Source organism: Malania oleifera, chromosome 5 (genome assembly GCF_029873635.1).
Source record: "Malania oleifera isolate guangnan ecotype guangnan chromosome 5, ASM2987363v1, whole genome shotgun sequence".
NCBI classification, from domain to species: domain Eukaryota; kingdom Viridiplantae; phylum Streptophyta; class Magnoliopsida; order Santalales; family Ximeniaceae; genus Malania; species Malania oleifera.
This window is the reverse complement of record NC_080421.1, coordinates 5,171,365-5,183,978: the sequence shown is the minus strand read 5'-3', so window position 1 is coordinate 5,183,978 and position 12,614 is coordinate 5,171,365. Positions and strand designations below refer to the sequence as shown.

Genomic DNA, 12,614 nt, shown 5'->3' with positions numbered 1-12,614 from the left:
TTGAATCCAAATCAATGGAGATGAGAAATGATCAAGTTGTTACTAACATATTTTATTCTTTGTTCGATTAGATATCCTAATTAATCATGCTAGTGGTCTTATAGCAACACATAGAGCCAAGAAATAGGTAGTTCAAATTATGGGCAATTGAGTTAGGTTCAAGAGTACACATGCAAGAAAAAAATATTAGGAACCCTTTCATGTTGGGGTTAGTCCCACCTCGGTTGTGGAAGGAGCTTGGTGGTCAGTTATTAAGTGTGAGGGAAAATCTCACCCCATGAACTAGCTTTTGGGGTTGAGAAGGTCCAAGACCACCCAATACTGGTATCAGAGCTCATGGTTTCTCCCTAGGATGTTGGGCATGTGGTGCTGCCAATTTGGTGAGCCCAATTCGTGCGGAGTTTGGTGTCCGATCCCAATTCGTGAGGAGTTTGGAGCCTGATGTGTGAGGGAGAGATTGTTGGGATTTGTCCCACATTAGTTGTGGAAGGGACTTGGTGGTCAGTTATTAAGTTTAAAGGAAAGTCTCGCTCCATGAGTTAGTTTTTAAGGTTGAGATGTAGGATTTATATCCCAAAGGTTATGTCCCACATGAATGATGTGGGTCCCACATATAGGGAATGTGTCCCATATGATAAGGATACGAATTAATGGTTGTATGGGTTAACTAAAAGGTTAGCTTATTTAATATGAGAAATTAATGGTAGAAGTATGAAGAAATTCCTATACATAAATATTATAGATATATATGTATATAATATATATATATATATATATATATATATAATATATATATTAGCTACTATTATGGGTGTAGCTATAAGGGCATAGGAAGAAAGGAATTGTCCTCTCTCTACCTCTACTTCTCTAATCATCAAGAGATCTCATAGATCTGGTGAAGGAAGGAAAGAGAAAGAGGAGAAGTGGGAGAAACGATTTCTTCGGATTCTCCGGGTGTTCTTCTCAATAGGTTCGATATGGCCAATTCCGGTATGTAAAGTTTATAGTTTATGATTTATTTATTTTCCACATAAAGCAATTGATGTGAAGTTCATGATAATTGAAGATCCTTGGTTGTAATATATTTATGAAAATTTTCTTACATGTGGTATCAGAGCCAAGTTTGAAATTAGCATGATCTTCCTTTCATGATAAAGATCATTTCAATTAACTCCTTACAATCTTGTTATGGGTTCATGTGAAAATTTGTGTTCATAATATTTACTGGAATCGAACTGAAGAATTCATATGATAAATGATTCCTTTAATGGATTTATAAGGTTTTTTGTTGATTTGAAAATTTTCTTTGATGTGGATTATTAACGGTTTTCCCCTATAAAGTGATATTAAAGTAGGGCTGCTGAATGATATGCATGCAAATAATTTTATTAATAATATAATACTCACATATTATACATGCATAAGTAAGAGAATTTTACATGAAAGTAAGTAAAATTCTTATATTGGGAAATTGATTATCTATTGTATATTATGGATTGGTATTTTGAAATGAATGTTGGACTATAGTTTTTTAATATATGGGCTGCAGTTTTTTAATTGATTTTTAATTGTATGGGCTGCCAGTTTTTTAATATATGGGCTGCAGTTTTTAATTGTTTGGGTTGCCAGTTTTTTTAATATATGGGTCGCAGTTTTTTAATTGGTTTTTAATTGTATGGGCTGCCAGTTTTTTAATATATGGGCTATAGTTTTTAATTGTGTGGGCTGCCAATTTTTTAATATATGGGTTGCAGTTTTTAATTGTATGGGCTGCCAGTTTTTTAATATATGGGCTGCAGTTTTTAATTGTATGAGCTGCCAGCTTTTTGAATATATAGGCTGCCAGTTTTTAAATGTACAGGCTGCAGTGTTTTTAATTCTTGCATTGCCAGATTTTACATAAAATAAAATAAAATATTAATCCAAGTAAATTGTCATTGTGAGAAATTAATTATCTGCTTTAAACTTGGATTAATTTTGCTGAGTATGGAATCATTCAATGTTTATATTATGATTAGCTTGTTATCACCAAAGTGATTTCGTTAAGAAAAATTATAAACATTGAATTGAGATATAATCTTGCAAAAATTATTACAGAATAATTATTTGAATATTATGGCTGGTGTCCAAAGGGGCACCAACTTTCAAATAGTCATTGATTTAATCAGGATAATTAATGAATGATAGTGAGATTGAGATGTCTGCTCAAAGGTGACAGACCAATCAAATTTTATAAAGGTTATCAATTTTGTCTTGATGAATGAAAATTACGAGTAAGTGTAAGGATTAGTATATTGCATAAGTTGATCCAAAGATTGAATGCAATTTACTAATGAAATGTTCTAAACTCAAAACATTAATGTAGTGAGCATTTTGTGTTATTGCAGTGTCTGTTCCTGTTTCATTACATTCGCTGGCTTCTTCTGTTCCAATCTTTAATGGGACAAATTTTTCTAACTGGAATGAACAAATTCAGTTTCACCTTGGTGTTCTGGATCTAGACTTAGCTCTGCGAATGGATAAACCGGCTACTATTACTGAAACCAGCAATTCGAAACAGCAAGCTTTGTATAAGTCATGGGAAAGGTCGAACAGATTAAGTATGATGTTTATGCGAATGTGTAAAGCAAATAATATTAAATCAACACTTCCTCAACTAGATAACGCAAAGGAATATCTTAAGGCAGTGGAAGATAAATTTCATTCGGCTGATAAGTCCCTTGCAGGAAGGTTGATGGCTGAACTAACCACAATGAAATTTGATGGCAGAAAAGGAATGAATGAACATGTCCTAGAAATGTCTAATCTGGCTGCTAGACTTAATACTTTGGGAATGAATGTTAATGAAAACTTCATTGTTCAATTTATTTTGAACTCTTTGCCTCCTTAGTACGGGCCTTTTCAGATTCACTATAACACAATTAAAGAAAAATGGAATGTGAATGAATTGGCAAGCATGTTAGTTCAAGAAGAGGCAAGACTCAAACAACAGGGACAACATCAGTAAATGTCATGAGTCACGCAGCTGGAAGTAAAGGAAAGAAAATAAAGAAAGGTTTAAAGAAAGATCCATTGAAGGTGGCAAGTACTTCGTATGGTGGTGAGGCTCGCAGGAAGGAACATTATGGTCTCAAGTGTTACTTTTGTTGTGGCTATGGGCATTTAAAGAAAAATTGCCTGAAACGTAAAACATGGTTCGAAAAGAAAGGTAAGCCTTTAGCTTATGTATGTTTCGAATCAAACATGACACAAGTTCCTTCTAACACTTGGTGGATTGACTCTGATTCTACTGTTCATGTTTCCAATTTGATGCAGGAATACCTTATGATCTAGAGCATAAAGGAAAATGAACACATGATAGTCTTGGGGAATGGAAATCAAGTGCCAGTTATGGGTATTGGAACTGTTTGGTTGTATCTTGAATCGGGTCATTGTTTAGACCTGTTTGATACTTTGTATGTTCCAAATATTTCTAGGAACTTAATTTCCATGTCTAGATTAGATAATGACGGTTATGGTTTTTATTTTGAACATAAAGGTTTCCATATTATGAAAGGTGACTTACATGTTGACTCTGGTATTTTGTATGAGGGGTTATATAAATTTAATCTTAATGAAAAGTTTGTTGAAACACTCCTCACTATGCATCATAATATTGGAACTAATCATAGTAGAATAAACGAGAATTCCTCTTTCTTATGGCATAGAAGACTGGGTCATATATCCAGGGAAAGAATAGAGAGATTGGTAAAGGATGAGGTTCTCATGAACCTTGATTTTACTGATTTCGATGTATGTATTAATTGTATTAAAGGAAAGCAAACTAAATATACAAAGAAAGGAGCCACAAGAAGTAAGAATCTACTGGAAATTGTTCATACTGATGTATGTGGGCCTTTTGACTCACCATCTTTAGGTGGAGAAAAGTATTTTATCACCTTTATTGATGATTTTTCACGATATGGCTATATCTATTTGTTGCATGAAAAGTCTCAAGCAATAGATGCTTTAAAGGCATATGTTGCTGAAGTGGAGCAACAATTAGATAGGAAAGTAAAAATCATTAGATCTAACAGAGGAGGAGAGTATTATGGTAGGTATGATGGCATAAAACAATGTCCAAGATCATTTGCTAAATTCCTAGAACAACATGGTATTTGTGCTCAATACACAATGCCTGGTACACCTCAGCAGAATGGTGTAGCTGAAAGGCAAAATCGTACTCTTATAGAAATGGTTAGGAGTATGTTAAGTAATTCCTCAGTACCCATTTCATTATGGTTGGAAGCCCTTAAAACAGCAGTGTATGTGCTAAATCGGGTTCCTAGTAAGGTAGTTCAGAAAACTCCTTTTGAACTGTGGACGGGAAGGAAACCGAGTTTAAGGCACTTTCATGTTTGGGGTTGTCCAGCAGAGATTAGAGTCTATAATCCAAATGAAAGGACATTGGATTCAAGGACTGTGAGTGGGTATTTTATTGAATACCCAGAAAAGTCTAAAGGGTATAGGTTTTATTGTCCTAATCATAGTATGAGAATAGTTGAATCTGGTAATGTAAAGTTCCTTGAAAATGGTGAAATTAGTGGGAGTGATATATCACGAAATCTGGTCATTAAAGAAATTCAAGTTCCTATACCGATATCTAGACCTTTAACAGACATTATTGTTCCGTTAGTTGTTGAAAGGCATGATAACACTGAACACCAATCTAATGATGTATCACTTGGTAATGAAAATGTCACCATCGAGCCAATTGCAGAACAATCATAAGAAATAGAATTAAGGAGATCTCAAAGAGTAAGGAAACCAGCTATTTCTGATGATTATTCAGTATATCTGTAAGAGGCTGATTATGATTTGGGAACTAGTAAGGACCCGGTTACGTTTTCACAAGCCATTGAAAGTGATGATTCTGAAAAGTGGATCAATGACATAAATGATGAGTTGAAATCTATGGAACAGAATAAAGTCTGGGACATCGTTGATTTTCCTGAAGGGTTTAAAACAGTTGGGTGTAAATGGGTCTTTAAGACAAAACACGACTGTAATGGCAACATTGAACGATATAAAGCTAGACTTGTAGCAAAGAGTTTCACTCAGAGGGAAGGTGTTGATTATAAAGAGACGTTTTCTCCTATGTCTAAAAAGGACTCTCTTAGAATCATTATGACTTTGGTGGCTCATTTTGATTTAGAGTTACACCAAATGGATGTGAAAACTGCTTTTTTAAATGGGAATTTAGATGAAGACGTATATATGGATCTTCTTGAAGGTTTAATGATTAAAGGAAAAGAGCACATGGTTTGCAAATTAAAGAAATCAATATATGGACTTAAACAAGCTTCCAGGCAATGATATTTTAAATTTCATGATACCATCACGATCTTTGGTTTTAAAGAAAACACTGTTGATCGGTGTATATATCTAAAGGTCAGTGGGAGCAAGTTTATCTTTCTGATTCTATATGTTGATGATATTTTACTTGCCAGTAATGATCTTGGCTTATTGAATGATACCAAGAGATTTCTTTCTATGAACTTTGAAATGAAAGATATGGGTGAGGCAACTTATGTTATTGGAATTGAAATATTCTGGGATAGATCACTTGGATTGTTAGGGTTGTCTCAGAAAGGATATATTAATAAAGTTTTAGAAAGATTTCATATGGCTGATTGTAAACCAACTCCCGCTCCTATTTGTAAAGGGGACAAGTTCAGTCTAAAAGATTGTCCGCAGAATGAATTCGAAAAGAAAAGTATGGAAAATATTCCTTTTGCTTCTGTTGTTGGGAGTTTGATGTATGTGCAGACTTGTACGAGACCAAATATTAGTTTTACAGTTGGGATGCTCGAGAGGTACCAAAGTAATCCCGGAATGGAGCATTGGAAAGCTGCAAAGAAAGTCTTGAGGTACTTAAAAGGAACCAAACACTGTATGCTCACAAATAGGAGAACAGATCAGTTGGAGGTGGTTGGCTACTCTGACTCAAATTTTGCTGGATGCGTTGATAGTCGTAAGTCAACGTATGACTATTTGTTCCTGTTAGCTGGAGGAGCAATATCATGGAAAAGCGCCAAACAAACTATCATAGCAGCATCTACTATGGAAGCTGAATTTGTGGCGTCCTTTTAGGCCACGATTCAGGTTTTGTGGTTGTGGAACTTTATCTCAAGACTTGGGATTGTCAACAGTATAGCCAGGCCGTTGAGAATTTATTGTGATAATTCCGCAGCAGTCTTTTTCTCCAAAAACGACAAATACTCTAATGGCGCTAAGCATATGGAGCTCAAGTATTTGGACGTTAAGGGGGAAGTTCGAAAACAGACAGTACTTATAGAACATATAAGGACTGAGCTCATGATAGCAGATACTTTAACGAAAAGATTGACACCAAAGGCATTTAAAGAACATGCTGATCACATGGGTCTTTGTTGTAATCCTTGATGTATAATAGTGGATCTTTATGTTTTGTTCTATAATATGTATAATGATATCAATAAAAGTGTTTCTGAACATTATTTCTATTTAGCATAAATCACGTGATTATAGAGATGGTTCACTGTTAAACAGAAATAGTCTTTGATAAAGACATTAAAGGGACAGTATGGTTACTTCTTATTATAGATCGTAGTTAAGTGGTTTATTAGTTTTGTGGTACATGAAAGGGAAGATGTTGCTCTAATGATATTTACCGTCACGACTCGTACTAATGGGTTACTTGATTATGATATTATGTTAATCTCATTGAAAAGTATAAATAAGCTAATGAATGATGTGAGAGAATGTATGATTTATATCTCAAAGGATATGTCCCACATGAATGATGTGGGTCCCACATATAGGGAATGTGTCCCATATGATAAGGATACGAATTAATGGTTGTATGGGTTAATTAAAAGGTTAGCTTATTTAATATGAGAAATTAATGGTGGAAGTATGAAGAGATTCTTATACATAAATATTATAGATATATATGTATATAATATATATATATATATATATATATATATATATATATATAATGTATTAGCTACTATTATGGGTGTAGCTATAAGGGTATAGGAAGAAAGGAATTGTCCTCTCTCTGCCTCTACTTCTCTAATCATCAGGAGATCACATAGATCTGGTGAAGGAAGGAAAGAGAAAGAGGAGAAGTGGGAGAAACGATTTCTTCGGATTCTTCGGGTGCTCTTCTCAATAGGTTCGATATGGCCGATTCTGGTATGTAAAGTTTACAGTTTATGATTTATTTATTTTCCGCACAAAGTAATTGATGTGAAGTTCATGATAATTGAAGATCCTTGGTTGCAATATATTTATGAAAATTTTCTTACACGAGAAGGCTCAAGAACACCCAACATTTCACACTTGTATAATGCATGTTTTGGCTTTCTAGAGTAAAAGTTTTACTAGGATCTAACTATCAAAGGCACTAAAAATACCAAAGTTCTCATTTAGTAAACGTATCATATATTCCAAGGTCTATATTTTGTAAATGTCGAAATTGCTTGCTGCAAAGAACTTACGTTGTCGCATCTTATTCAGAAATAAAGAAAGCTTATAGGATATTTTCCATTCAATACCATCTTGATAAAAATCCAGATTCAGGTTGAAGGTGTTCCATATCTTCATCCTTTTGTTTGTTTATTTTTTTAAAAAAATTATTTTTAAGTACTTAAGCATGACAAGAATTCTTATTATCATTTCTATTGAACCTTTGATATTATTATTTATCTCTATTCCAAACCTTCCTTCGGGACATTCTGACAAATACAGAAAAAAAAATAATAGTAACAATAATAAAAAATAATATTACCATAATAAAAATTACTATTATAAAATTGAAATAATAATACAAAAATAGATAATTATGTATTAGAGATTTTTACAAAAAAAAAAAAAGTCTTATTTTTCATTCTATTACATAAGCTATTGAAAAATATGAAATGTTGGAAAGAAATTAAAATTGAAATTGCATAATCATTTCATATTACTAACTAAGTCAAGTAATTACATTTAAAACAATTCTATTTCTACCTTGATTTCTTTTCTATTTTAATATATCATTCCATGAACCAAAGAAAATATTAATTTCTTATCCCCTTGTTTAATTTCATCCACCAACCAAAGATATGGTTATCCTCTCTTCTCAAACCCCATCCCAATAAGCTGTCAATCGTTTCTGCAATCGTTTCTGCATGACAAGAAAGAATTCCAGCTTTGGGTGTATCCATATTTTGCCCATAAAAATAGGAGAATAAAAATCATATTTTGTGGCAAATCCCCAACAATCACCGTACGGGCTTGATATATATATATATATATATATATATATATATATATATATGAACGATTAACAGTGACCCAAAAGCTTAAGGCCCATTTCGAATTCCAAAAATATCAGAGAGTGGAAGAAAAATATAAAGGAATCCTATTTTTGTATTTGATTAACAAGAAATTTGAGAAAAAAAAAAATCTGTAAACAAAAATTTAGTTTTAGATATCATTAATATTTTTGTAAAAAAATTTTCATTATATTAAAACAATATTTTTATTTTTTTATAGTATTTAAAGTAAAAATTGTTATTATTTTAAAGATAATAATTATTATGAAAATAATAAATATAATAATAGCTAATAATTATACTAAAAATAATATATATTTTTGTAAATAATAATAATAATATTTTTTTAGGATAATAATTATTATGAAAACCGTGGTAACAACAATAAAAGATAATAATTACAATAGTAATCTATTATGAAAAAAAATATAGTAATAAAAAAAAACAAACAACAATAACAGCTGATAAAAATTATAATGACAATAATATTTATTATATAAAACAATAATAACAAAAAAACAAGATAATATAATAATAATAACAACTAACAATTACAATAAAAAGAATATTTATTATTGCAATTTAATAATAACAGTAAGAATAATAATAAATTAAAAAATAATTATTTTTAGGAATAATAATAATTATACAAATTGTAATAGCAATAATAAAAAAAATATAATAATTACAATAATAATCATTGTTATGAAAATAATAAAAAAAACAACAAATAATAATATTAACTATTTTTCATTAAAAATAATTATTAATAATTACAGTAACAATAATAACAACTAATTATATTGTTCATTACTATTAAAACAATAACAGCAATAAGAACAACAATAAAAAATAAAAAAAAAAAATAGGACAAAAGATGCTAATCTCCCATGAGATTAGGTAAAAAGACAATTACCTCCTCTAGGTTTCAAGAATTTCAAAAACCTCCATTGAGATTTGTCAAAAAGACACAAACACCCTTTTATATCTTACAAAAAAATAAATTTTTTAAGAGGATGTTTATGTTTTTTTAACAAATCTCACCTCAAGGGAGATTTGTGACATGTTTGAAATCCCAAAGGAGATATCTGTCTTTTTGCCAAATCTCAGGGAAAATGAGTGTCTTTTGTCCTAAGAAAATATTGAAATAATATTAATTATTGTTTTAAGGAAAATAATAAAATAGTAAAATAGAAATAAAAAACTAATAATAATTATGATGTCAGAAATATTAATTGCTATGAAAATAATAATTATAAAAATATAAAAATATAAATAATTATTATTTAAGGATAATAATTATTATAGAAATAATAGAAAATAATAATAACAACTCTAATTGTTAAAATGACAATTAAAATGTCACCATGTAGATAGTGACGTGCGGCACAACCAAAACCACGCATTTTAGGAGCATCCTAACACGATCCTAATTGTCCAAATTGTGTTTTCTTTGGATGGTCGGATTTTTACAATGCCAGCAATCTGGGTCAAAAGCCCAACGCCCGTTGTGTGCAGTAAATTAAAAAAAAATCATAAAATATCAGCATCAAGTATCGTCATCGCTGGCAGACACGTGGCAACCCTTTTACCCAAACGAGTGAACTCGATTTGACCCGGGTCACCCTGAGTTTACCTAATTCAGACCGATTGAACCGTTCTAACCCATCCCGAACCATTGTTTTATTTTAAAATTGATTTTTAAAATTTTTTAAAAAAGATAAAAATAGAAAAAATTAGAAAAAAAATAAAAATTATTTGAGTTATTTTTTACTCAAATAACAAAAGAAAAAGAAAAAGAAAAATAAAATATCAAAATTAAATAAATTGACAAAAAGTATTTAAACATTCCAGCGAATTGTAGAAAAATTTTAAGAAAATTCTTAAAAAAATTTTAGAAACTTGGGAAATTTTTAAAAACTCTTTTTTCTTACTCAAATTGGATGAATTTGTTGAATTATTATAAGTATATTATATTTTACATGTGTGCGTCCCAATGATTAAACAAAGGGTAAATGGGTGTTTAAGACCTCACCTATGTTACTTCCGAGTGAGATTTATTTAATAAGATCCACTCATTTAGAGATCTTCTTAGACATTCCTAAATCCTACCTTATTTTACAATTTCATTTAAGGTTTTAATATTTATTTATTTTTTAAGGAGTTAATCAAAGACCACTAGATTCAGTTTAAGGATAATTCAAACTAACTACACCTAGAATAATAACAGATTAGTGACGACTACATTGAACCTTTGATATTATTATTTCTCTCTATTCTAAACCTTCCTCCGAGACATTATGACAAATATGGAAAAAAAAATAATAGTAACAATAATAAAAAATAATATTATCCTAATAAAAATTACTATTATAAAATTGAAATAATAATACAAAAATAGATAATTATGTATTAGAGATTTTTACAAAAAAAAAAGACTTATTTTTCATTCTATTACATAAACTATTGAAAAATATGAAATGCTGAAAAGAAAATGAAATTGAAATTGCATAATCATTTCATATTACTAACTAAATCCAGTAATTACATTTAAAAACAACTCCATTTGTACCTTAATTTCATTTCTACCTTGATTTCTTTTCTATTTTAATAACCAATGAAAATATTAATTTCTTATCCCCTTCTTTAATTTCATCTACCGACCAAAGATTTAATTTCATCCACAGATATGGTTATCCTCTCTTCTCAAACCCCATCCCAATAAGCTGTCCAATTGTCCCGCACATAGAAAATGCGAGGCGGATAGTCAATTTCAAGTTAGGCAAGACAGTTGACAGGACCACATTTAAACATAAATATGCAGTTTTGTGATTTTGAGTGGCATGCTGGCACCCAACTCATATTCCTCTCTTAAGTTTTGAGTTTGGAATTATACATTATATTCTGTTACTTTCGTTCAAATTTTAAATCTAAAGATTTAATCCATTTCTTGTAAACATAATTTTATTTTGTTAACCATTTTTTATCATAAATGTTGTTTTCAGGATGTTGGATGGAGAACCCTGTGGGTGTAGTGCCAGAGTTCAATAGGGGCTTTTCAGAAATTAGGTAAGGGAAATATGTTATGTTAAGAGTTTTACGATATTAGCAAAGATTTTATATATACCAGTTTATTATCCAACATTTATAGAATAAAAGTTTCTAATGCTTGTGTGGCTTGAGTAGATATTTATTTGATATAGAACATGTATAACTTTTTACAGCATGTCATATTATACAGTATTTACAGTTAAAGATTGATGTTTATCATAGTATATTTTAAAATAGTTTATTATAGATGTTTATCCAGATCAGTATACATATACAGAAGTTTATTTAGATTAGTATAACACAGTTTACTCAGAATCAGTATATTACAGCTTTTTATACAGATCAGTTTATACAGTATTTATAGTATGCCATGTTTTCCTAAATGTCATAACACTCAGAGTATGCAGACAGATTATTATTATAGACAGATTATACAGTATAGCATCAAGATGTTACAGTTATACAGATATTACAGTATTTATAGTACAAAATTATAGTGTTATGGTTATTTTGGAAACCTGATATATATATATAGTATCCTATCCCTGTGAAAAGATTACAGACAAATACAGATACAAAATACAGAGCACAACACCATTGCTTATACAGATAGAGTACAACCACATATCTCAGATAGTGTGTGGGTATCGTCAATCGTGCTCGGAGAGTTTGTAGCTCCCCAGATCGCTGGGTTGAGGGGGCCGGTTTAACGAGGTAGCAGCCAGTCCCGTGGTTAGGAGAGTATGTAGTTTGGCCGGGCTAAGATAGTGTAGAGTATAGTGACTTATTTGCAGAGCCGACTAAATTAAGTCCTGCCTACGGGCCCCACAACCCTGTCATGAGGGGTCAAATCATGACACATAGAGTTCCAAGGATAAAACACAGTTATGTATATGTATAGAGTATTACAGTATTTGATAAATATAGTATGATATTAGCAGTATGAAAAGTAGAAAACTCATATGATACAGTTATGTTTTAAATTGCGAAAAATATAAGATATGTTTTACAGATTTATCATTTATTACAGCTCAGATGTTATTTAAAGTGTATGTAACTTAGTTATCACACACTAGTAATAGCATATTTCCACTTACTGAGAGTTGACTCAACCCATGACTTTAATATTTTTCAGGTGAGCCAGTTAGGAAAATATGTTCATTTTGTAATAGAAAATCTTTTAAAGGCAACAAAAAACACTAAGTGTACCATGTAATA

The 12,614-nt window shown here is 30.8% G+C and overlaps 1 protein-coding gene across 1 annotated transcript; it reads left to right on the top strand.

The window, feature by feature from the left end:
• The first annotated feature begins 977 nt into the window (after positions 1–977).
• LOC131155117 (uncharacterized) lies at positions 978–6,132 on the top strand. The gene is made up of 3 exons (XM_058108045.1): positions 978–990; positions 2,388–2,839; positions 5,809–6,132. Exons 1-3 carry the CDS (start codon positions 978–980, stop codon positions 6,130–6,132), a joined length of 789 nt encoding a protein of 262 aa, XP_057964028.1.
• The last annotated feature ends 6,482 nt before the right edge of the window (positions 6,133–12,614 follow it).

Bases quoted from the DNA above. Each gene is read 5' to 3' on its own strand.
- LOC131155117 (XM_058108045.1), top strand. The intron at 2,840-5,808 runs GTTAATGAAAAC...ATGTATGTGCAG, and splicing joins TTAATACTTTGGGAATGAAT to ACTTGTACGAGACCAAATAT.